At 36.8% G+C, this 27,450-nt stretch overlaps 1 protein-coding gene across 33 annotated transcripts in view; it reads right to left on the minus strand.

Moving 5' to 3' along the window:
• Positions 1-441: 441 nt before the first annotated feature.
• Positions 442-27,450, minus strand: part of ZBBX (zinc finger B-box domain containing) — a 116,380-nt gene continuing 89,371 nt past the window's right edge. For 16 of the 33 annotated variants that reach the window (XM_081532476.1, XM_081532430.1, XM_081532440.1 and 13 more), the window contains 6 exons: positions 21,204-21,508; positions 16,441-16,594; positions 15,586-15,702; positions 9,486-9,743; positions 2,485-2,623; positions 442-720 (listed from right to left, as the gene is read on the minus strand). In XM_081532476.1, the coding sequence (XP_081388602.1) occupies positions 594-720; positions 2,485-2,623; positions 9,486-9,743; positions 15,586-15,702; positions 16,441-16,594; positions 21,204-21,508 (1,100 nt within the window). In that variant the 3' untranslated portion in view covers positions 442-593. Of the gene's footprint in view, positions 1,144-2,484; positions 2,646-9,485; positions 9,744-15,573; positions 15,703-16,440; positions 16,595-21,203; positions 21,509-27,450 lie in introns of all 33 variants that reach the window. The other 17 variants (XM_081532534.1, XM_081532543.1, XM_081532524.1 and 14 more) reach the window with 4 other exon arrangements.

Consider the following 27,450-nt stretch of genomic DNA (forward strand, 5'->3'; position numbering starts at 1 on the left):
CCATAACAGAGAATGGCAAGTAGCATGTCATTTCATTTCAGGTCCTCTTTTTCTCTTCTAGCAGCAACTTTTGATGCTACCAAAATGCCTATAAATGTCAAAAACCCTAAAAAGAAAAAAAAAAACAACTAATCAAACAAAGTAAAAAATGGATTCCAGTCTCAGTGATACTGCCGAGTATAACTAGGCCATCAAATGTACATTGGTGATATAATTATTTAAAATATAATTTAACAATTAAATATTACTTTAAAGATAAGCATGTACTAACTTACATAACATTGTACATCAACTATACTTCAATAAAAATAAATTAATTTTAAAAAGATAATCATGTACTACCTTTTGATAAGTTCTTAGAGACACAGTTACAACTTATTTTTAAAATTCCATTGAATGTTGCTAATATAATCTGCAATTTGGAAGAAAAAGCCCTTAAACTTATAATTTCACTAATTTTTATTTGTCTGTAAACCTTGAAATATCAGAGACAATAATCAAAAATCTCTATCACCCGGACAGGTAATCACTTGATAAATTTTTCCAGGTTTGCTTTACTCTGGGTACAAAATGGAAAAAGTAATGACTGATCACTAGGTACTCTTTGACCACGGGAGTGTAATGACATGTTGCTTGTCAAGAAAATCTTCTTCCTCCTCGTCCGTACTGCTTTCTGAAACTGTCAGCAAAGACTGGATTCCAGTATCCTTTTCAGAAGAGCTGGAAATACATTAAAAGGTCAATACACAATATACAGAACCAGGTTTCAACTCTTCATTTATCTTCTGATCAATACTACACACACTGAAGTTATTGGAGGCAGGCAGACATGAGGGGGACTGTTTCAGACTGCAACCACAATTTTCAATGTGCCCGATAAACCAAGCCTCTGTGATTCTCATCATTCTCCCTCTCTCAAGAGATAAAGCCACAGTGGAACCAAGGAGAGAAGATTTCATGGTCTCTGGTTGCATCTTTCACTGATGATACTTCAGAAGGTACTTCAGAAACTTGCAGAGCCTCCAGGTTCTTGTTAAGAACATTCATCATTACGTTGGTTGTTTAACAGAATCCCAATGACTAGGCTGCCAGATAAATCACTTCTTTTGTGTACAGTAAATTAGGACCATGTGGATAGCCAGTCTAGATATGACAAAGCCAAAATTAATGACACCAGTTATGTAGTTCTTTTATTTTGTTGCACCTTATGGTGAAAAAGAACTCATGGAAACTCTAGTGTGTTGCTGTCTGAGGCTTGGGGTAAGAAGTAGTATGGGGGCACAGAGAGGAGTCCGCATAGTTCAGATATTTTGGTCCAAGTTGTTAAAAATTTCAGCCCATGTACACTGCTAAATGATATAAAATATTTCACCCTGTAATGGATAGAACTCTTCTTTGGATTTTATGCCCCAAACAGGCTAAACCAGCATTTCGTAAACTCTTCTCTGTGGTCCAGTTCAGATCTTAAATGTGATTAAAAACAAAAACAAAAAAGCTTCTCACTGGTCTAAATAGAGAAAAGGACAAGGTAATAACTTTTTCATGAAATTTTTAATTTTAAAGAACTGTGCTTTATTCTATTAATATAATCCCCTTATATTTAGTCTTAAATATCCTTCTTTTTATGAAGTTGGTTTAGTTACTTTGGTTTATCTTTAGGGAAAAAACTAACAACTTTATACTGATCCCATTTAAAAAAAAATGTAAGTGGTGTCAGAAATGGAAAAATCCTTGGACCACAGATAAATGATTTTCTCCTTCAGAAAGACAGAATATGAACTCTTGATTCCTTTTTACTACAATATTAGACTTCAACAAACCAAACGAATTTACAATTCAAGGGGATTTTATTTTACTTTTTTCTCAGTCTGTTTAGAAGAATCACTCTTCCTTTTTCAGGGAATTCAATATGACCATAACAACTTGACATGATAGACTACTGTTCTGAAGATTTATTAGTTTTACCAATGTTCCTTATAAACTGATCACCATCTCTAAACGCTCTTATCTTGTGTAAGGGAAGAATGAAGTCACATAGATTTAAAATGATATCATTAACAATCTAGACTTGATTTCAAGAAGAAGACTTCTCAATATTCTATTCTAAAAGCTTAATTCACATTGAGTAAAAGTCTATGAATGCAAAGTATTGAAATTCAGTAAGTTAATGAAGGCAAGTAAGCCAACTGTTTTTCAATATAAGAAGAAATGCTGAAGGATTATTAAATTCCAAATGTCTTTTCATTTTCCTGACACACATTGTGCAGCAGAGAATTATCTCTTCACATTGAAGCAACAACTTCATAAGCCTTTCACTAAATCCTGATAATAGGTCAACAAAGCACCTAAACATTTTATAAAGAATAGCCATATAAGCACACACATGAGCACAATCTTTATTTATGTAGTAAAGGTAACTAGTTGGGGGTTGTCAAAAATTTAACTATGCACTCTTTGTACATATAAGCAGCATATTTAACCTACCTCTGTTCCTCAAATCCACAGAGACCCCTCACACATGAGGTCTTAAGGAAATCTAGGGTAGTCTGACTTATATTCAGCAAATGGTTGTTGAAGGCTGGTAACTCTTCTGAGGTTAGGCTGTAAAGCTTTTCTGAAGAATCTGAAATATTTTATTTCATGCACTGTCAACACATAAATTCAAGAAACAAATACAGAGCATATATACTCAGTAAACTTCAAGCAGTACAAGGATAGGGGCTTCCCATGTGGCTCAGTGGTAAAGAATCTCCCTACAATGCAGGAGTCTCAAGAGACTGGGGTTCAATCCTTAGAGTAGGAAATTACAACGCACTCCAGTATTCTTGCCTGGAAAATTCCATGGACAGAGGAGCCTGGTGGGCTACACTACACGTGGTCTCAAAGGAGTTGGACACAACTTAGCAACTAAACAGTAATCTGACTTATTTTGCCTAGCCACATTGATTTTTAACATACACTATACTTAAGAGCCAAATGCTCTGAACATTTACAAAGTTCCAAGGAAATACAAGCAATCTTTTTTAAAGTTACGATATTATGCAACTCCTCAACTTGCCTGAATGTTAAACACTTTATTATATCTTTTTGTCTTCTAAGAAATAAAAGGTTTAGCCCCCAACTAAAATAAATAAATTTATTTAAAAAAAAAAAAAAGAAAGAAAGAAAAGGTTTGCCCCCACACAGTCTGAGGCAAAGGTTAGTTTTGGAAAAGCTACTCTTTCTTTTAGACTACCTTGCTTTATTTGGGTAGATAATAACCATGTGTATGTGAACGGGGAAAAGCCTTAAATCTTCTTTTTCCTGAAGTTGGTCTGTGATTCAGCCTGAGTAAGGACAAATAGTGTAAGTTCAATAAGCAAATGTGTAAGCAAAACCTTCTTACATGAACTACCAAAATATCAAGAATAGAAGTAAATACGATTATACATTAGACATAATGTTGTCAGAGCCATCTAACTTCTACATGAGGTTATGCTATGGTGACTTTTAAAACTATTAAAATTACTGGCTGTTATTCCTGGGGTTACCCAGGTGGTGCGAGTGGTAAAGAACCCACCTGCTAATGCAGGAGATGTAAGAGAGGGGAGTTCTATCCCAGGGTGGGGAAGATCTCCTAGAGGAGGGCATGGCAATCCACTCCAGTATTCTTGTCTGGATAAAACTTTGGACAGAAGAGCCTGGCAGGCTATGGTCCACAGGGTCTCAAAGAGTCGGACACAACTGAAGCAACTTAGCACACATTCCTCCCTTCACTTTAATGAAAATGACAGGATCAGAAGGACCAAACACCAGCCTGCATGTATTAAACCCCTGACTGAAGATAATTGGGGGTGGGTAGTATTAATTTGAAGTTTGGGAGCAAGCAGAGATTCCCCTACAAAAATGAACTTAGAATATCCCTCCTGCAAGGTAACTAAGATCATGGCATCTGGTCCCATCACTTCATGGCAAATAAATAGGGAAACAGTGGGAACAGTGACAGACTTTATTTTCTTGGGCTCCAAAATCACTGCAGATGGTGACTGCAGCCATGAAATAAAAAGACGCTTGCTCCTTGGAAGAAAAGTTATGATCAACCTAGACAGCATATTAAAAAGCAAAGACCTTACTTTGCCAACAAAGGTGCATCTAGCCAAAGCTATGGTTTTTCCAGTAGTCATGTATGGATGTGAGAGTTGGACTATAAAGAAAGCTGAGCACTGAAGAATTGTTGCTTTTGAAATGTGGTGTTGGAAAAGACTCCTGAGAGTACCTTGGACTCCAAGGAGATCTAACCAGTCAATCCTAAAGTAAATCAGTCCTGAGTATTCACTGGAAGGACTGATGCTGAAGCTGAAACTCCAAAACTTTGACCACCTGATGCGAAGAACTGACTCATTTGAAAAGATCCTGATGCTGGGTAAGATTGAGGGCAGGAGGAGAAGGGGACGACAGAGGATGAGATGTCTGGATGGCATCACCGGCTCAATGGACATGGGTTTGCAGCAGCAGCAGCAGCACCAGTATTCTTGCCTGGAGACTACCATGGACAGAGGAGCCTGGCGGACTACAGTTCAAAGGTCACAAAGGGTCGGACATGACTGAGAGACTAAAGCATAAGCAGAATTTAGTGTTATTTACAAAGGTACTTGTAGAGGAATAATCATAGAGCATGAACTAGAGCTAACTATAATTCTCAAAGTGGCCCAGAAGAAAACTTGGTTCTAGAATAGAAACAGATTTTATATGTTTTTGACTAAAAGTTGGACTTGCCAGAGCACCTTAGCTTACTGTATGTCAAAATCACTGCACACTGGTTTCTTATATAATTTAACAGTGTTTTCAGGACAGACTATGTGCTAAGCACTTTAATGTTAAAGTGCATGTGTGTGTGTATGTGCAAAATTTTTATAAATACAGTATTTAATATATACTCAAAGTCAATCACTGAACAATTTATGATTGGGCCTATGATCATACTCATCTTTCATACATGGAAACTGATAGAGAGAGAAATTAAGAAAGTATAATAATTTGTCTATTGTCACAAAGCTGGGAATTTGCAGCTCCACGTTTCAGAGCCAAATCCCTGGCCCTAGAGCCTGGCTCTCAACCACCCTGCTTTGCTGCTCCTTGTTTCCTGATTCAGCCTGCACACACACACACACACACACACACACACACAGATATCCTCAGCTCCCACTGGCCTCGTCTCCTTCTGAAACGACTCTATTGTCAGCCTCAGCAATTGGAGTTAAAGGAGAAACACTACTCAGTGTATTTATTTCCTATCTTGTCTCTCCAGACTCTTTGGCAGGGCTCTTTTCCTAGAACTTGGAGGAAGTGGAGGTATCCTAGAGCTGACATAAAATTAGTCATAAGGTTTGTGGCTTAAAAAAAGGCAGCTTTCATGGGAATGCACACCCATTTACATTTGTATGAGCACAGTTGTGTAGCTGTATCTGTGTGAGACCAGACTTCATTGAGAGTTGTTTCAGAACTCATCATGAGTAGTGACATGTGGATGGAATTTTTCTACCCATTGATGCTGAACAGAATATAAAAGTCTGTGCAGAATCAATGAATTTTCTAGAATAAAGCCTGATTGCACCACTGCAGCTGTCACCTCCCTGACTGTTGGAACAATTTGGCTGATGTGCAGTCCTCTTTTTCCTCAGCTCCAGGTGAATATCTCCAAAGCTGTGCATTCATCCAAGGCCAATCTTCCCAAATAGATAGAGAGCCATTCCTCGTTGGACCTTATATAAGTGATTACATTCTACTCCTGACCCATCAAAAGACTCTGGTAGTTCACAGGCTATGTAGTGTGTACTTGCTTTTAATGTATGAAAAGTTATGTATTCTGGTGAAAATATTGGTGTGGGTGTATGAGGAAATGAGTGACGGGGAAAGGTGAAGCACATAAGGACAAACCTGATAAAGGAAATAAGAAAGCTGAGAGGTTAGAGACAAACAACCCAAAACTACTGTTTGTAAAGTATTTCATTTGTAAATAATGAAATTGATCAATTTACCAAATAAGACAACCTTCATCTTCTGATTAAAAATTGTATTACTATCCTTTTGATCTGGTTCAGATCTGATAAGCTTCATTTTAGAATTAATTTTTTAAAGAAATTTTTATGTGACCCATTTTTTAAAGTCTTTATGAAATTTGTTACAATATTGTCTCTAGTTTTGTTTTGTTTCTTGGCCACTAGGCATGTGTGATCTTAGCTCCACAACCAGGATTGAACCCTCTACCCTCTTCATTGGAAGGCAAAGTCTTAACCACTGAACCTCCAGGGAAGTCCCTAGAAATGACTTTTAACATGAGAATTACCTCCAAGTATATTTATATTTGATTTTTAGAAATGCAGAGTCGGGCAAGAGAATGATAGGTAAAGATGAATCACAATTTCTTCTTCCCCAATCCCTAATGAAATGAATAGGAAAGGGAGAAAAATAAAAAATAAAATCATAAATAGAACCAAAGGAAGAGATACAAATTCACATAATAAACCTTGACAAGGGACAACCAAAGGAATAAACAGAAGATTCATTCAGGTACAGCTGAGGGCCTACTGCTGTCCATAGCCTTTCTCCTTCCCACTCAATATGCACACAAACTAGTAACAGGAAAAGGAGAGTCATCTAAGGTGCTCACAAGTCTTACCAGTGCCATAAGAAATTGGGGAAAAAAGTGGGTAAGGGGAAAGCAAGGAGAAAATGTTGAAAATATTTTTAAGCCCTGAACATCCACCATAATATCTTAGCGGAGGCAAGAAAATCGCACACCCACAGGTGTCCTGACAGAGACAAAACACACTTGAAATCAGGTCCAATGAAGTTTGGCATTCAATAAAATCCAGAAAACAGCAAGAGAGCCCAGATCCTCCAATAAAAGAAGCTGAACTCCTCGGTCCTTCATCTATTCTCCCTGTGCCTTTGAGCCAGCGGGATACGGAAAAGAGCCAATAGCCAACTCCCGAACAGTAGCTCCATAGAGAAGACTGACACATCTAGCACAAGTAGAGAGGAAAGAATAGATTTTAGGGAGAATTCAGTCTCATTATATCAGAAAAGACAGACGATATGAGCAAAGCCACTCACAACACACGTGAACAAGTAGGACGCAAGGAAACGACAGCAAACAAACTGGAATCCAAGAATCCACTGCACACAAAAAGTGATTAAGTGAAAGAGCAATCTGGTAGATCACAGATCAATATCCTAAGAAAATCCCCTCATAAGTCCTTGGTTATGGAATAAATAATAAGAATGACATTTAAAAAAAAAAATAAAACTAATTTAAAAGATCAAACAGCAACATGTCAGACATCAAAAAGGAAAAGTAAACTTGTTCCTGGATTGCACCTTGCACCAGAAAAAAACATGCTATAATGAACATCACTGAGACAATTAAAAAAAATTAGATATGTACTGAAGGTTAGAGAATTACAATGTATTAACGTTTAATTTCTTGATTTTGATCACTGTACTATGGTTACACAAGAAAAAGCTGTTGCTTGTAGGAAATACACTAAAATATATTTTTGGAAAAGGGTCATGATTCTTGTAACATTCTCTCAAACGGTTCAGAAAAAGAGTCGTATTTGTGTGTGTGTGTGTACACACGTGCAAATGAGGTAAAAGACAAACAGGTCATGAAATGGGTGAAGTGTATATAGAAATTCCTTGTACTGTTCTTGCATTCTTGCAATTCTCTAAGTTTAAATTACATCAAAGTAAAAATTACCAAAAAAAAGAATACCTATAAAGAGCTACAACTGACGACTGACGCGACTTAGCAGCAGCAAAGAGCTAATTTATTGGGTCAATCCATAAAGAATGGACTATAACCAGCTGAAAATTTAAATGTTGATATAAGAGACAAACTTGAGATAATCACAGTAAATAAAAAGCAACATAAAAACTGCTTAAAACAGTTGAAGAAACATAAGTAAACATCATAAAGAGATCCAACATAAACAAAACAGGTTTCTCAGCGCAAAAAGCCAAATGGAACAGAAAAGCAATTAAAATATTCGACAGCAGAAAATTTCTCTGAAAACAAAGAGGAACTTCTGTGCTTTAAGAAATGCCGAATTACTGATATTGAAATACAATCCTGGTCCAATAACTGAATTTCAAATATTAAGAAAAACAATTCTTCAAACATCCAATCAAGAAAGAAGCATGTCACATGCAAAAGAGAGTGAAGTGAAAATGAGAAACCTCGAACTACTTCACAGCAGAATTCAGATCCAGGAAAGGATGAATCAGTGCGTACAAGGTTTAAAAGAAAAATGACCCAAGGAGATTTTGTTGTTGTTTAATCACTAAGTCATGTCCAACTCTTTTGCGACCCCATGGACTGTATGTAGCCTGTCAGGCTCTTCTGTCCTTGGGATTTCCCAGGCAAGAAACTGGAGTGGGTTGCCATTTCCTTCTCCAAGGGATCTTCCTGATCCAAGGGTCAAACCCATGTCCCTTGATTGGTAGGCAGATTCTTTACCACTGAGCCACCTGGGAAGCCCAAACGCAAGGAGAATACCCACAGTCAATTTGCCATTCAAATACAAAGGTAACAGGCATTCTCCAACATGACAGGATTCAGGTAATAGAGCTGCCACAAGCTCTACCAGTGGGAAAAAATTTGACAATTAAATTCAACCAAACAAAAGTTAAATGGAGAAACTGTGCCAAAGTACTAACTAGCACATTATCCAGGGACAGAAGACAGTGGAGAAATCCCTACTAAGAGCAGAGGGAAAAAATTGCTAAATTAATCTAACATGTCGATGGACTCTAAAGATAAAACAGACATTTTCAAGAATGCCACAGTCAAAACTTCTAGAAATGAATGAAAACAAAAGGCTCAAAATTGGGAAGTCTTAGTAAAAATGCAGAATCTTGCATCCCACCCCAGACATACACTTGTATTATTACAACACTCCTGGGGGATTTATGTACACATTGAAACTTGAGAAATACTGCTTCAAAAGATCAGATGGAATAGCTCTTGTCTCCAAGAATATTGGGCAGCAGCACTTTTATAAGAGATTAGTCACTCAGTGAGCTTGTAGGAAGGAGAAAAAAATTTTTTTTTCTGTCCACATGAAGGACCTTAAGCCACCTCTTAACTGTGGAGAAGGAAATGGCAACCCACTCCAGTACTCTTGCCTGGAAAATTCCATGAACTGAGAAGCCTGGTAGGCTACAGTCCATGGGGTCGCAAAGAGTCGGACACGACTGAGCGACTTCACTTTAACTGTGAATTATATGAGCTAAGGGCTTATATCAGCTAAGGACTGATATGGCTGGGCACACACAAGTTCTATAACATTTTCAGGGTGACCTCAGAGGATGGTCAAGAAAACAGACACAAAGGTTGATGGTTTAAAGAGGAAAAGGGAAAAGCTTGTTTGCTTGGAGCATGATATGGAGAATCAGGCAGAAGGCAGAGTTAATATTGTTTATGGTGAAAAAAATAGCATTACCTGCAAGATTTCTCAGCTCATTTAATTCTTTTTCCAAACTGTCTAAGGTCTGCTGAGCATCAGTGTCATCTAAGAAAGGCTCATCATGGTCAGTATCATCAATATATTCAATTTCTGAAATTTCAGAAGCAGCTTTAGAGAGTGATTGAGCAACTGCACTTCTTGACCGGGGATGAGAAGAAGAAAAGCAGCTCGAACTTCTTTTCACAGAGTTGGAAAGTGGTAAATTTGCTGTTGAAGGTCTCTGTGATATCTGGCCTAAAATAAAAAATAAATTAATCAACCATTTTTAAAATTCTGAATGAATGCTTTAAAAGATACAGAATACTAGCCTCCTGAACTCAGTTAAATTCATGCAACAGAATTTATGAGGAAATGAACTTTAGATTATCATGTATTTTGCTTTACCTACATTTGTGAATCCTAAATTACCTTCTTTGTGTTATAAAGAACACTTTGGGTTATTCTTCCCTAATTTTCCTAATTTTGTCTACATTCAGGGAAAAGCAAGCTAATTTCAATATTAACTAAAACAAAAATCTGTAAGCCCCGTCAATTCCAGAACAATTCAACATACCAATCTTATCATCTACTCCACGGCCAACCATTATGCTATGTTTCTTAAATTCTAGGACAATACTGCACTGTGCCTTGTAAGAGAAAAAAACCCCATAGGATAAACATGGTACCACTTCCTAATGATCCAGTTTTATTTGATGGTGTGTACATTCATCTATTAAAACAGATATGGAGACAAAATAGATCAGTATGCAAAATCTTTTGGAAAAACAAAGGATTTAAAGAAAACTGAGAGTACATTTCTAATTTTCCTAAATATGAGTTCACTCGCAGCTGCTTTATAGGGCACTTCAGTGGAAAAATTCCAGAAGCAGAGATCTGAGTGAGGTTAGTACTTTGCTGCACCAGGGCAGTCACCATTTTGTCGTGATCTATTTCAAAGGTTGACTTAGTTGGTTTCTTCAATATGTGTGATTCTTTCATAGTAGGCAAAGAAAAACCCCTTCAAAATTTATACTAACAAAACATAACTATATATATCATTTGGTATTGCTCACAAGATTCTTTAATAAAGACCAAGGGAATATTCAAGGCACAAATTTAGATATTCATAGCACAGGTATATTTTTAATATAGTGAATCATTGTTTTGACTTAGATAAATGCATATATATTAAATATAAATAATTTACAAGATAATCTTGCATTCCCTTAATACAAATTGCCTTTGTGTAAAATGTTGGATTCTTTAAAGAAGTGCTATGGCCATTATCATTAAAATTATGATTTGGCTGAATATATGTCATACAACATTATTGCCACTCTATGGACTCAAAGAAAAATGTAAAATTCAGAAGAGTGGCTATAGGCAATTGTTATGTAATAAACAGTCAATGATTATTGAGTTTGTCTTTTTTTTTAAGATCTACTTTGAAGGTAGCTAGTACCCTAAGAAGAATCTTAATGCAGTATGTAATTATTTAAGCAATTAAAACTGACTAAGGTAAGTCCCAAAGGGTACCAATTTTAATACACGTCTCAGAAATCAATTTTGAAAACAATTTTTGCTGGAATGAAATTGTAAATAAATTAAGAGTCTGACCTTTTTGTATCTATTTGCACTCAGAGATAATTCTAAAGAAAAACAACTGACAAAAATGTGCCTATTTTTTTTAAAAAAGTATATCTAAGATTTATTTTAATAACTAGAATTTGGAAATATTTTACCTGTAAGGAATCAATATTTTATTTAAAGCCATCAAGAATAACAAATCTGCCATCTTCATAAGTGAGCCAGTGGTAGAAACAGTAACGGTAGAAGTACAGGTCAGAGAGTATATAATTCAGCTATATACAGTAATACAGTAATTCAGCTATAAAAATAGAAACTTCTAGATCTATGGAGAAAACCACACCTTCTATCTTACTGTGCTACATCTCAATCACAATTTAAAGGAATTTAGAACTCATTAAAATAAAAAAAATGAAAGATGTTATTAAGAAGAACTGGACTTCTGCCAACACAGAAATATGAGATGAGAAAATTTTAACAAAATGTATATGCCCTTCAGAAAATTCAGGAGATTACGAACATTTGCTGAACTCTTATAACAACATCTGGCTGCCATAGTATTAGAGGTTAATTGATCCCAATTGAGAAAAGAAAAAGTACACAGGTGTGGGTCAGACATGCTTACCATACAGCAAAGAAAGAGACTATTTTTCTTACTGGAAGTATACTCAAAGTGTAATTTAATGTACATAAGCCATAGAAAGATAGAGAGGCTTCAGTTTGGTCCTTGGTTTTATTTATTTTGTTCATTTAGATGAATACGTCATTCCCTTTAATGTTTCCTATATAAGATTATTAATGTTATTGTTAGGGTTAAGATTAGAGACATGGTTAAGACAGTTACAAATGAAAAATTCCATGACTAAAGGCATCATCCTGTATTTTTTTCTTTTTTATAAACCAACTTTGTAGATTATAAACATAATCTTTGGAAGTAACTTACACCATCACTGGCAATGTAAATAATATTTCCATAAATTTTTCAGCAGCACTTAGAAAATACATTTTCTAATGTATGAATTCTCAATAATTTACACAGTGGAGCAAGAGTATTAAAAGACAAATATGTTTTGTGACCTTTATCCAGGGGAAAATATATTGAGTCCTTTGGTCAGAATGTTATTTATTATTGGAACACTATGCAAAAAGCAGGTTACTCTGCTTATATTTCATCCAATTCTAATGTTTTATTTAGAACAGTAATAATTACTATAATATTAAAGTCTATTCAGCAAGTGATTAATATTTTTTATATCTTTATTAGCATTCTTACACCCATTAATATAACCCAAACTACTATTCTACATTATCATCCCAATATTTTGCTGGTCTTGTTAGTAATCATAGCATATTATTCTTGAACTAATACCAAGGACAATTTCTTTTGTTATATTTATAGTGTAACTGTGATCAGGGTTAATCCCTAATTTCGGAAGCTGGGGTCGGGGAACAGTAGGTTTTGGTAGTGGGTGGGCAGAATCAATGGACTTGTTGCAAAACACACATGTATTTCACAGCTATCATGTTTCTACATTCACAAATTTAAAAGTCTTACAGAAAGAGTAATTCCTTTATATACTGGCATCAACTCAGAATATAAGATTTCTGTAACTTGTGGCAAAGTCAGGAAGTTTTCCAGAGAAGGCAATGGCACCCCACTCCAGTACTCTTGCCTGGGAAACCCCATGGACGGAGGAGCCTGGTAGGCTGCAGCCCATGGGGTCGCGAAGAGTCAGACATGACTGAGCGACTTCACTTTCACTTTTCACTTTCATGCACTGGAGAAGGAAATGGGAACCCACTCCAATATTCTTGCCTGGAGAATCCCAGGGACAGCGGAGCCTGGTGGGCTGCCGTCTATGGGGTTGCACAGAGTCGGACACAACTGAAGCGACTTAGCAGCAGCAGCAGGAAATTTTCATTTTTATTTCAGGTCACTATCTCTGTAGTTATTCTCCTTCTACCTCTAACTGGGAAGTCTTAACAATTCTTTAAGATTTGGCTGAAATCTCATCTACCATCTAAAATCTTGCATACAGATAGGTTTCAATGGCAAAGCAATTATTTTACCATTTCCATTCCTAAAAAATTGCACATGCATCTACGTCTATTATAAGTGATCATATGTACTATTATTAGCTATCTATCAGTCTCCAGAAACATGTTATGTTTTTTATAGACATTTTATTACATATGGTATAATTTACGTATTTACAAGACTGTGGTTTTTCCAGTAGTCAAGTGTAGATGTGAGAGTTGGACCATAAAGAAGGCTGAGTGCCAAAGAATTGATGCTTTCAAATTCTGGTGCTGGAGAAGACTCGAGAGTCCCTTGGACTGCAAGGAGATCCAACCAGTCAATCCTAAAGGAAATCAGTCCTGAATATTCATTGGAAGGACTGATGCTGAAGCTGAAGCTCCAATGCTTTGGCCACCCAATGTGAAGAGCAGACTCAATGGAAAAGATTCAGATGCTGGGAAGGACTGAAGACAAGAAGAGAAGGGGGCAACAGAGGATGAGATGGTTGGATAGCATCACTGACTCAATGGACATGAGTTTGAGCAAACTCTGGGAGATAGTGAAGGACAGGGAAGCCTGGTGTGCTACAGATTGTGGGGTGGCAAAGAGTCAGACACGACATAGTGACTGAACAACAACAACATATCTATACAGCAGTTTTCTCAAAGTATGATTTTTGGACTATATACATCGGCATGAAGTGAAATCATTGATAAAATAAATGCAAATCCCTGAACCTTATCTCAGCTTAATGAACCAAAATTGCTAACGGTGAGATCTAGGAATGCCACAGCAGTTTCCCAGGTGATTACATACTCACACTGACACTTGAGAGCCTCTGAACTGGACTCTAAGCTCTCAGGCTTCTGGAAAGGTGGCTTAGTTTATATCACCATGCCTCAAGTAGGTGCTCCTTCAAATGTTTTTTACAGCAAATTATTGATTTCAACAGATCACAGCAAATGGATACTTCAAGGCATTGGCTACTTACTTATAAAGATTTGTCCCAGTAACAAATTCTCATGATATACATGAGAATTTGTTTTTATCAATCTATGGTGACTTTAAAAAGTTCCTTTGACTGCCTCAGAAGGAAGCAGCCAGAATTTTCAAAGCTGCCCCAGCCTTTGATATGAGATATCTAATTATAGAGCCAAAAAACATTTATCATACATGAATGGATTTTCCACTAAAAAAAAAAAAAATCTATTAAAATCTGACAGTTTCTCAACATAATTGCATATGGAAAGAATCTAAGCTGGCCAAGTTGTTTTAATCATAGGATTTAAGGCAAGAGAGACATATAAATCTTACATATATGGACAAATCGTATGTAATTAAATTTCTGACTTGAAGTTGGCCTTTAGATGAAGTCAAACAGTCCCTTCTGTCAAATGTTTTCTCCTGAATCATGAGCTCCCAAGATCAAGGAACATGACTCAGGCAACTCTTTTCGCCAGGACCCAGCACAGTGTCGTCATACTCACCATGTGCGTTGAATTGTCTTAATTCATCAGTCCTCAACTGCAACTTTATATGAAATTGAGCACACAGCAAACCTACTTTATCAGGTCCTTTCAGATAACAATAATAACCAGTAACGCTACTGATTTTAATGATGTCAAACTCTGCATGTACTTACTAGAAAAATACTGCAAAGAGCATTCAATATGTCAAAAGCGTTATCATATAGAAAATATCAAAATTATGTTGGCTAGAAAATAGATTTAATAAACTGAAATCAAGATTCCAGGGCCAACACATTAAGCATTAGATTTAAACCAGCAGTGTCTTAACCACAGCAGCAAACAGCAGTCTCATGGCTTTGTGTGATCATAATATGAATCAAGTAGAGGAGGATACAAAATCTAGTATAAATATACTGTTTCCTGAAAGTGTAATGAAACTCAGTGTGTATTTTATAAGGGTTGTTCAAAATATATATGCCTTATCCTGAGCTACATTTTAAAAATATCATTCTCTAGTACACTGTGCAAGAAAATAGCTAAGACTGTAAAATTTATGTTTTTGAGAAGAGTAATGACTATTCTTGGTTTTTTGGCTTTGGAAGAAAAGACCAGAACAGTTTAAATGAATAAGTTTAAATTAAATAACTGGAAAAATGAATTTTTAGGTGCCTAGTAACGGAGAAGGCAATGGCACCCCACTCCAGTACTCTTGCTTGGAAAATCCCATGGACGGAGGAGCCTGGTAGGCTGCAGTCCACGGGGTCGCTAAGAGTCAGACATGACTGAGTGACTTCACTTTCACTTTTCCTTTTCATGCGCTGGTGAAGGAAATGGCAACCCACTCCAGCATTCTTGCCTGGAGAATCCTAGGGACAGCAGAGCCTGGTGGGCTGCAGTCTATGGGGTTGCACAGAGTCGGACATGACTGAAGCGACTAAGCAGCAGCAGTAAAGTACTAAGAGATAAACTAATAAACACACTGAGCTTCAATATGGCACGGCAGCCTTACAGTCAATCCTACCAGTCTTTCGCTGTGTTCTCCTTGCTGATAATTTCTGGGCAAACTTCAGAACACCCGAGGCAACTGTGTTATCAGCATGTGAACTTACACTATGGTCTGGGATCCATTCTCTGTCTCCTAAAATGGTAAAATGACATAAAGTTGAAAAAGAGGAGACATTCACGTTGTTGATTCATTACATGTATTGTCTTACTGGATAATATTTAGCTAAAGAGAAAACATTTATGACAGTGAGGTGTATATTATGGAAGAAAAAAATCTCATAATTATACAATAAAAGGAATGAATTATAAACTGCAAGGAGGTTGCACACACAAATACACACATACAAGTGTGAACAGAAATATATATTTTTAAAAATACACATGCAATATAACATAAAATATAATAGTATGCATGTGAAAAATACATTTGAATACATAAGAAATCTAAGAATACAGTTGATACCAAGACCTGAGTTTAAAAAGAAATGACGGCTATGTCTGTGAATTTCCACAATCCTAAGATTTTAAGATTTGCTTTTAAGATGGCATCTAAGAATTGTAACACTTAACAGTTAATCAAGTGATTTGAAGATGTACTATTAGTTGATTATGGGTCACACTTCTAATATCTAAAAATAATCTCTCTCAGTCTCATTATAGCCATGTTTTCTGACAGTTGCCTTAAATATAAATATTAATATTTGGTAACTCTCATAGGGTTAACAATTCCAGCTAGAAAAGAAGAAAACAATTTCATTCGGTAAACAGCATTACTCAGTATTGCCTAAGATGTTGACAAACTGTTTTTTAAAACGTGTCAGAAAGTTGTTAGCTTGGTCCACAGGCCATCTGATTTTATGTCTGAATTTACCTGCAATTGTAATCCTAGTATTGGAGGAGCTGCATTCTAAGCTATGAGAAGGAAGAAAGTTGAGTCTTTCATTTTTATCAGAAACAAAGAATCTTTCAAGTCCTTGATATTGTTCAGTTATGGGCTTACTCCTGAGGGCTATTTCTTGTAACAACTAGGAAACAAAATATTCAACAAAATTAAATTTATTTTATCTTATCCACAGAAAGTAGCAATTCATTCATTGAGCACCTACTATGTTTTTAGCATGGATTATGCCCACATCAAGTTTAGGTTCTAGTTGTGGAAACATAAACTGTTACACATTTATACAGAGTAAGTTTGGAAAAATGCATAAACCACAATTATGGTGATGACCTAAAAAAATATTAAGTTTTCTCTTTTCTTTCCTTATTTTCTTCCCTCAGTGTCTTTGCACATAAATTACTCTGGAAAATAGAGTCTTTCTCATATGCTATGCTTTTGACTAGTGTTTTTGACTATATGTAAAATAAATTCAAAGATGAAAGCAAAATACCAGATGGAAACAAATCTGATCTGATCTTGGTCACAGAGAAAATCCAAGTTAACAAAACAATCACTATGAAGAAAATATACAAGGGGAAACTGAGCCAAGAGAGAGCTAAGTAATTTGTGAAGTTTATACAGCTAAAAACCAGCAGACCTAGATTCTGTACATAGACCTCGCTGATTTGAAGCCTAGGCTTCCCTTATCACTGTGTGAACTCTTATTTTGAGATGCTTTCATCCTAGGGAAGAATATAAACGAGACTTATAAAGTACATGAGTCTGGTAGAAACCATTAGAGATGCACCGGTGAGAAGGCTGTGCCGCTGTGCTGTGTTCAGTTACTAAGCTGTGTCCTATGCTTTGCGATCCCACAGACTGTAGCCTGCAGGGCTCCTCTGCCCGTGGGATTTTCCCAGCAAGAATATTGGAGTGGGTTGCCACAGCCTCCTCCAGAGGATCTTCCAGATCCAGGAATTGAACCTGCGTTCCTGCATCTCCTGTATTGCAGGTGGACTCCACCACTGAGCAACTGGGGAAGCCCAGTGAGAGCTCTGCTGCTGCTGCTGCTGCTGCTGCTGCTGCTAAGTCACTTCAGTCGTGTCCGACTCTGTGCGACCCCATAGACAGCAGCCCACCAGGCTCTGCCGTCCCTGGGATTCTCCAGGCAAGAACACTGGAGTGGGTTGCCATTTCCTTCTCCAGTGCATGAAAGGGAAAATGAAAGGGAAGTCGCTCAGTCATGTCCGACTCTTAGCGACCCCATGGACTGTAGTCCACCAGGCTCCTCCGTCCATGGGATTTTCCAAGCAAGAGTACTGGAGTGGGGTGCCATTGCCTTCTCCGAGTGAGAGCTCTAGATGGCTTAAAATACCATTAGAGTGGCCATCAGTATTTAACAGTTTCCTAATGTATCTAAATAATGCCCAAATGCAGTCTGTTTCAAGGTGCTAATCACACAATTAAAATTATTATAACTCCATTCAAATGGATAAGTCATATAAATGATAAACCATTACAAATTGAAGCTAGTGACCAATAAAGCACTTCCTTCAAAGGCAAGTCCAAGTCCCTACTCATGACATCTTCACCGGCTCTCCCAGACACCGATCACCAATCCACAGAGGCCCTTCTGGTGGAGCTCATATCTGGATCAGACATTTGAAAATATGGAATTTTTTTTAAAGCTTAGGTTAACAGAGAACAATGAAAGTGAATTTGTTTGTTTGCCCAATCTCATCTAGTTAACAACTGATATTTCCACATTTAAAACCAAGAGGCCCTGACTAGTTCACGTTCTTCCTTGCACGTGCCTCCACCTCACTGCTGCTGCTCTACAACTAACTACAACTCCATACCTTTATGAAGAGCTCAATTTCTGGAGACTGAAGTGCAAAATGTACTGTCTCAAACTCTGTTTGAAGGAATGCCACTGCTAAAATCTGCCCCTACTGCCCACTAATGAATTTTCTACGGGATCACAGCAGATTTCTAAACAGTTTCTGCTCAGGGAATGGTTTCTACTAGGGCGGGAGGAAAGTAAAAAGTTCATGTGTAGTCATTTGGGATGAAAGGAAAGTATATTCTACAACTAAGTGTAAAGCTCTGTGCTCTATGAGGCAATCATTTACTACATTTCTTTTTACAATAGTAGTATAAGGGATCAAAATTATTAGTAGTTTTTTTAACATTTCAATTTTAATAATGAAATGTTTTATATAGATGTGTACAGCACATAATGTAACTTTATCACACAATATTAGTAATTTAAAAGACTTGCTTCAGGTATCTATACTACAATATATATGTTAGACTTTATATGTAACATTAATTGCTGTTGTTGTTCAGTCGCTAAGTAGTGTTTGACTCTTTGTGACCCCATGGACTGCAGCATGCCAGGCCTCCCTGCCCTTCACCATCTCCAGGCATCTGCTCAAATTCATGTCCGTTGAGTCAGGGATGTTATCTAACCATCTTATCCTCTGCCACCTCCCTTCTCCTTTTGCCTTCAATGAATTAATTGTATTATTGTGTTGAAGTTGACATACACTATTACAATGTAAGTGTTTGACTGTAATTAATTACATCTGAGTGTATCCAGAATTCCTCTGGATAACACAGCACACGGGGTGTGTGTCACTTAGCTCTAAGCAAGATGCCCTTTGGAAACTGGAAAATCAGAGCTCTTGTTTGTTTTATTTGCTGAAATTCATTCCATGATCAATTGTTTTCTTTGTTGGAAAGGGGAGAAGTTCAGCTGAAGTGGAGGTTGATTTGGGAGAATCTATTATTGGCTAAATATCAATAACCTCAGATATGCGGATGACACCACCCTTATGGCAGAAAGTGAAGAACTAAAGAGCCTCTTGATGAAAGTGAAAGAGGAGAGTGAAAAAGTTGGCTTAAAGCTCAACATTCAGAAAACTAAGATCATGGCATCTGGTCCCATCACTTCATGGGAAATAGATGGGGAAACAGTGGAAATAGTGTCAGACTTTATTTTGGGGGGCTCCAAAATCACTGCTGATGGTGATTGCAGCCATGAAATTAAAAGACACTTTCTCTTTGGAAGGAAGGTTATGACCAACCTAGATGGCATATTTAAAAGCAGAGACATTACTTTGCCAACAAAGGTCCGTCTAGTCAAGGCTATGGTTTTTCCAGTGGTCATGTATGGATGTGAGAGTTGGACAGTGAAGAAAGCTGAGCACCGAAGAATTGATGCTTTTGAACTGTGGTGTTGGAGGAGAAGACTCTTGAGAGTCCCTTGGACTGCAAGGAGATCCAATCAATCCATCCTAAAAGAGATCAGCCCTGGGTGTTCATTGGAAGGACTGATGTTGAAGCTGAAACTCCAATACTTTGGCCACCTCATGCGGAGAGTTGACTCATTGGAAAAGACCCTAATTTGGGGAAGGATTGGGGGCAGGAGGAGAAGGGGACGACAGAGGATGAGATGGTGGAATGGCATCACCAACTCGATGGACATGGGTTTGGGTAGACTCCGGGAGTTGGTGATGGACAGGGAAGCCTGGCGTGCTGCGATTCATGGGGTCGCAATGAGTTGGACATGACTGAGTGACTGAACTGAACTGATTATTGGCTAAATTGTGGGAATGTCTTTCTACGAGGGGCTGGGGTTTACTTTTGCCAGATATATCAGGGCATCAGTAGACACAGGTCAACATTAGTGTTGCAGATTCCAACATTTCTTACTTGGAACTTGCAGATTCCAAGTAAGAATTGTATCGTCAAAATCTAAACCAAGCCTAGATGAAAGCCCAAGATTTCCATTTTTCAGATAAGACATTTATTGACTTAGGCCTGATCCCCTGCAGAAAGTAGTTTCCTTTCATCCTGCACCTGTGAGTATGACTCCTTGTGTATTCCTTCAGAGACAGAGCAGACTTTTAGGGATCTAAGGTTTCTGCAGAGGTCTCAGTTCTAATTTCTCACTTTGAAAAGGAACAAGGCCTATCACTAAGTAGGTATAGAAATTCAATCCCCTGAGCAGAAGTAGCAGCAGCTCAATACTCATTCTGTAAATCTTTGGTCCTATCTTCAGTTTAGGTACCATGGCGATTCATTGCAAATGACTTTAAAATCTTGTTAAAATATTTGACTTGCCCAATTTCCAAAGAATTTAACATTTAATTTGTCCAATTTCTAAATAACTTATTATTAATAATTATAATCACTTAAAATTTTAGTACATAGAACAGAAATTCAAATATAGTTTTTAAATTTGGCAGTAATGCTATAATGAGCTACTTTATCGTTTTCCTCTAAGAAGAAACAAAACCATACCCTATTTCTTTATTGCTATATTCCTGAAGAATTACTTTTTAAATGTTATGTTTACATTAAGCCACAAAACTGGTTTTATCTACAAAACTGCAATTTATTTTTTCATCTTAACCAGTGACTATAGAGTAGAAAGCTAGAAAGGATTTATTATACTAAATTATTCATAATAATGAATTTCATTTAGAAAAGTAACAGCACTCTTACCATGGTGCATGAGGTGGGCCTTAAATTATTTGTCATAGAAAATCATTTGTTATAATGGCATTTACCATATCAGAAGTTCTTCTGTAAATCATTTACATTCTTTCCCATACAAGTTACTCTTCGGCTATAAGGTTGTACATTTTAAATTCAATAGGCAGTAACATTTAAGAATATACTGTGTCAATATAAAATTTTTATGATGATAATTATAAAATTTTAATACAATAAAGATAGTAGATATTTACCAGTGGTGACTCTGTAGTTTTAGAATCTTCAAAGTTTGGCCTGTCATGCAGGTAGCTGAATTCCAAGGATTTCTTGTCGTCTTGAGATAATTTCTCCTTAGTGCAGGGTTTTTCTAAATCTGTACTTGGCAAAGAATCCTTGCTCTCAAGTGGTATGTGGGAATTGTCATGCTTTTTATTACTTTCTATATCTATGCTTTCCTCTTTCAAATTTCTCTCAAAAAAGCTGTTTTCCTCTAATTTTTCAATAGCAGGAGAGAATGCGTCAGGATCCACAAAGGTATCAAAATCTGCATGTGAAGTTCCTGTTGTTGAAAACACATATTTACAAAAGTTAAGTAAATAAACATAAATAAATAAACGGATTAAACTGTTCATTCACCAAAAGTTCTGTGGTATAAGTGTTTGTCATTAAACACTATTTTTAAAATCAATTTTCTTTACTGAGTTGTCAGTTTTAAAGACTTTTATATAGCTTATGTTCATAAACGACAATTGTAATTTACCTATACATTCAAACTTAAATGATTTAGACTAATGGAGGGAGACAAGATTTTATTTTGTGATGCAATCTTGAAATTGACACAAGTTTCCATTTCAGCCTGAGGTTCAATTTCTACTTTTCTACCCTCTCTCTCACTCAAGTTTTATATCAGTAATTTATGAGAAATAATGCAGAGAAAACCTTACTTTCCACATTTACCTCTTTGGCTTAGCATAACAAGTGATGAGGAGAGGGCCATGGGAAGTCTGCCAGATGAAAGAACTGCAGCAGTTAGGGGCACAGAAAATGTTTAAGCTGAGACACCTGCCTCTGGAAAGCTACAAAATGAGCTAGAATATATTAATCACCCACCTCATTATGTCTGCTTTAAATAAATCACTTGGGGTAGATCACTGGTTTTCAACCTGGATGCACAATGGAATCATCTGAAGTTACTCTTTAAAACTGTCAGTGTATGGGCCTGACCCCAAACCAATTAAATCAAACACTGACTGTGGGAATCAAGTTTTTTTTTTTTGTTTCTTTCTTTCCCCCTCTCCCCTACCAAGCTCTCCAGGTGATTATAATGTGAAACTAGGATTATGAAAGTTTGGTCTAGATTTTCTTAAGAATAAAATTCTTAAAAAATATTTTACACCATAGTGCTTTCATTACCACATACACATATTTATCCAAACTAAATATAGCTTCATCTGATTAGCTCATGTTCTCTTTCCAATATGCATATCTTTTCTGTATAAATAGACTGTATAAAATAGTAGAAGCTATAAACTAAAATAGTCTTCCATGATATAAACTCTGTCTACAGTCCATTGCTGCAATCAAATGTTTATATAACTCAGCAATTACACATACTATTTAGAACTTCCATTTTCAGTTATCACCTCTAAATTGCATAAGTACTGTGAGAAATGTAATAAGTTGTATATCAGAAAAATATTTTAAGAAAACCTTTATGAAAGCTATTCAAAGTAATAAAACTTTTATGAAAATGCTGTACTTTCCTAATAAGCTTGAAAATAAATTATCTGAATCTAGTTTTTTTTTGTTTTTTTGTTTGTTATTGTTGTTGTTGTTGTTTTGTTTTTTGTGGAAGCAGATGTCATTTCCTAAGTGTAAATGTCTACAACTAACCTCTACAGTATTTTTGCTAGATTGTAAAATTCCATTATTAGGATTTATTGCTGCTGAAAAAGTGAGAACACAACCTTTTAATAATGCATAATATGTGATGTAGAAAGTACAGATATGATTTAATTTAGTTTATTCATTGGAAGCCCTGTTAAATCATAAAAAATAGTTGTCTGAGTTCAACATTCAAAAATCAATTTTTCTAATCTGTCATATCAAGAGGCTAAAGAAGAAAAATTGGAGGATCATATCAACAGATGCAGAAAAAGCATTCAACAAAATTCAACACTCATTCATGACAAAAATCCTCAGCGAAATAAAGGGAAACTTTCTCAACTTAATAAAGACTACTGACCAAAAAACTACAGTTAACAAAATATTTAATAATAAGAAACTAAAAGCTTTATCTTAAATATCAGGAACAAGACAAAGATGTCCATTCTTACCACTCCTTTTTAACAATGTACTGGAAGTCACAGCTAATGCAATAAGATAAGAAAAGGAAGTAAAAGGTATGCAGACTGAAAAGGAAGAAATAAACCCGATTTTGTTCACAGATTACAAGAATGTCTAGGTACAAAATCCAAAAGAACTAACAACAACAACAAAAAACTCCTGGAATTAATAAGTGCTTATTGCAAGGTTGAGGATACAAGTTGAGCTTACAAAAGTCATTTGCTTTCCTACACACTAACATGAACAAGTGAAATTAAAAATTAGTAACACAGTACCATTTATATTAGCACATGAAATTGAAATACTCCGGTATAAATCTAAAAAAAAAAAAAAACAACCCACAAACAAGACCTATATAAGGAAAACTGGATGAAAGAAATAAAAAAAACTAAATAAGTGTTTATTTCACACTAGTTCACATTCATAGATAAGAAGACTCAATTTGTCAAGATGTCAGTTCTTCCCAATTTCATCTACAAATTCAATGTAATCCCAATCAAAGTCTCAGCAAGCTATTTTGTATATATTGACAAATTGGTTTTACTGTTTATATGCAGAGGCAAAAGACCCAGAATAGGCAACAAAATTCGAATCAGTTCTAATGAGGTGGATGAAACTGGAGCCTATTATACAGAGTGAAGTAAGCCAGAAAGAAAAACACCAATACAGTATACTAGCACATACATATGGTATTTATATGGTCAATCGGTAAAGATAACCCTGTATGCAAGACATCAAAGGAGACACAGATGGAAAGAACAGTATTATGGCCTCTATGGGAGAGGGCGAGGGCGGGATGATATGGGAAAATGGCATGGAAGCATGTAAATTATCCTATGTGAAACGAATTGCCAGTCCAGGTTCAATGCATGATACAGGGTGCTCGGGGCTGGTGCACCAGGATGACCTGGAGGGATGGGATGGGGAGGGAGGTGGAAAGGGGGTTCTGGAGGGGGAAAACATGTACACCCATGGTGGATTCATGTCAATGTATGGCAAAACAAATACAATATTGTAAAGTTAAGAAATAGAAAATAAACTAATTTAAAAAAAAAGGAGGAAAAGAACAAAGTCAGAGGACTGACACTACAAAACTTAGAAAATTACCATACAGTTATAGTAAGCAGGGGGCTTCCCTAGTGACTCAGTGGTAAAGAATCTGCCTGCCACTGCAGGAGATGCAGGTTTGATATCTGGGTCAGGATGATCCTCCGGAAAGGAAATGGCAACCCACTAAAGTATTCTTGCCTGGGAAATCCCATGGACAGAGGAGCCTGGCAGGCTACAGTCCATGGGGTTACAAAAGAGTCAGACACAGGTTAGCAAATGAACAACACAGTAATCAAGACAAAGTGGTATGAGCAAAAGTATAAAAACAGATCAATGGAACAGAATGGAGAATCCATAAATAGACCCACATAAATATAATCAACTGATCTTTAACAAAAGAGTAAAGGCAATACAATGGAGAAAAGATAGTCTTTCCAACAGGTGGTGTTGGAACCTGTGAATATGCATGTGTCCCAAAATAAATCTGGATACAGACCATACTTTTCACAAAAGTTAATGCAAAGAAATGATAAAACTAAATGTAGAATGCAAAACTATAAAACTCCTAGAAGGCAGAGGAAAATTCAGATGATCTTGGTTATTCTAATGACATTTTAAGATACAACACAAAAGACAGGGTGCATGAAAGAAATAACTGGTAAGCTCAACTTCATTAAAACGAAAATTTTCTGTTCTATGAAAGATACTGCTATGAGAGTGAGGAGATAATCCACATATTTGGAGAAAATTTTTCTAAAACACATACATAAAATACTGCAATCTAAAATATGCAAAAGAACTCTAAAATTTCAAAGTAACAAAATAGACAACCTGATTAAAAAATGGGCCAAAGACCTTAAAAGACAACACACCCAAGATGACATATTTGGCAAATAAGCATATGAAAAGATGTTCAACAATATATGTCACTAGAGAATTTCAAATTAAAATGAGATACCACTACACAGTTATTCAGTTCAGTTCTGTTCAGTGGCTCAGTCGTGTCCAACTCTTTGCGACGCCATGGACTGCAGCACTCCAGGCCTCCCTGTCCATCAACAACTCCCACAGTTTACCCAAATTCATGTCCAACAGTTCGGTGATGCCATCCAACCATCTCATCCTCTGTCATCCCCTTATCCTCCTGCCTTCAATCTTTCCCGGCATCACGGTCTTTTCAAATGAGTCAGTTCTTCACATCAGGTGGCCAAAGTATTGAAGTTTCAGCTTTAGCATTAGCCGTTCCAATGAATATTCAGGACTGATTTCCTTTAGGATGGGCTGGTTGGACCTCGTTGGAGTCCAAGGGATTCTCAAGAGTCTTCTCCAACACCACAGTTCACAAGCACCAATTCTTCAGCTCTCAGCTTTCTTTATAGTCCAACTCTCACATTCATACATGACTACTGGAAAAATATAGCTTTGACTAGATGGACCATTGTTGGCAAAGTAATGTCTCTACTTTTTAATATGCTGTCTAGGTTGGCCATAACTTTTCTTCCAAGAGTAAGCGTCTTTTAACTTCATCGCTGCAGTCACCATCTTCAGTGATTTTGGAGCCCAAGAAAATAAAGTCTGTCACTGTTTCCACTGTTTCCTCATCTGTTTGCCATGATGTGATGGGACCAGATGCCATGATCTTAGTTTTCTGAATGTTGACTTTTAAGCCAACTTTTTCAATCTCCTCTTTCACTTTCGTCAAGAGGCTCTTTAGTTCTTCTTTAATTTCTGCCATAAGGATGGTGTCATCTCACTCACCTAAAGCCAGACATCTGGAATGTGAAGTCAAGTGGGCCTTAGGAAGCACCACTATGAACAAAGCAAGTGGAGATGATGGAATTCCAGTTGAGCTATTTCAAATCCTAAAAGATGATGCTGTGAAAGTGCTGCACTCAATGTGCCAGCAAATTTGGAAAACTCAGCAGTGTCCACAGGGTCACTCCAATCCCAAAGAAAGGCAATGCCAAAGAATGCTCAAACTACTGCACAATTGCACTCATCTCACACGCTAGTAAAGTAATGCTCAAAATTCTCCAAGCCAGGCTTCAACAATACATGAGCCGTGAACTTCCAGATGTTCAAGTTGGATTTAGAAAAGGCAGAGGAACCAAAGATCAAATTGTCAACATCCGTTGGATCATCAAGAAAGCAAAAGAGTTCCAGAAAAATATCTATTTCTGCTTTATTGACTATGCCAAAGCCTTTGACTGTGTGGATCACAATAAACTGTGGAAAATTCTGAAAGAGATGGGAATACCAGACCATGTGACTTGTCTCTTGAGAAATCTGTATGCAGGTCAGGAAGCAACAGTTAGAACTGGACATGCAACAACAGACTGGTTCCAAGAAGGGAAAAGAGTACGACAAGGCTATATATTGGCACCCTGCTTATTTAACTTATATGCAGAGTACATCATGAGAAATGCTGGGCTGGATGAAGCAGAAGCTGTAATCAAGATTGCTGGGAGAAATATCAATAACCTCAGATATGCAGATGACACCACCCTTATAGCAGAAAATGAAGAAGAACTGAAGAGCCTCTTGATGAAATTGAAAGAGGAGAGTTAAAAAGTTGGCTTAAAGCTCAACGTTCAGAAAACTAAGATCATGGCATCTGGTCCCATCACTTCATGGCAGATAGATGGGGAATCAGTGGAAACAGTGACAGACTTTATTTTGGGGGGCTCCCAAAACATTAAAAGACACTTACTCCTGGAAGAAAAGTTATGACCAACCTAGAAAGCATATTAAAAAGCAGAGACATTACTTTGCCAACAAAGATCTATCTAGTCAAAGCTATGGTTTTCCCGGTAGTCATGTGTGGATATGATAGTTGGAGTATAAAGAAAGCTGAGAGCTGAAGAATTGATGCTTTTGAACTGTGGTGTTGGAGAAGACTCTTGAGAGTCCCTTGGACTGCAAGGAGGTCCAACCAGTCCATCCTAAAGGAAATCAGTGCTGAATATTCATTGGAAGGACTGATGCTGAAGCTGAAACTTCAATACTTTGGCCACCTGATGCGAAGAACTGACTCATTTGAAAAGACCCTGAATCTGGAAAGATATGAAGTCATGAGGAGAAGGGGACCACAGAGGCTTAGAGGTT

The sequence above is a fragment of the Giraffa tippelskirchi genome, chromosome 2 (genome assembly GCF_054371585.1).
Source record: "Giraffa tippelskirchi isolate mGirTip1 chromosome 2, T2T-mGirTip1v1.2.pri, whole genome shotgun sequence".
NCBI lineage: Eukaryota > Metazoa > Chordata > Mammalia > Artiodactyla > Giraffidae > Giraffa > Giraffa tippelskirchi.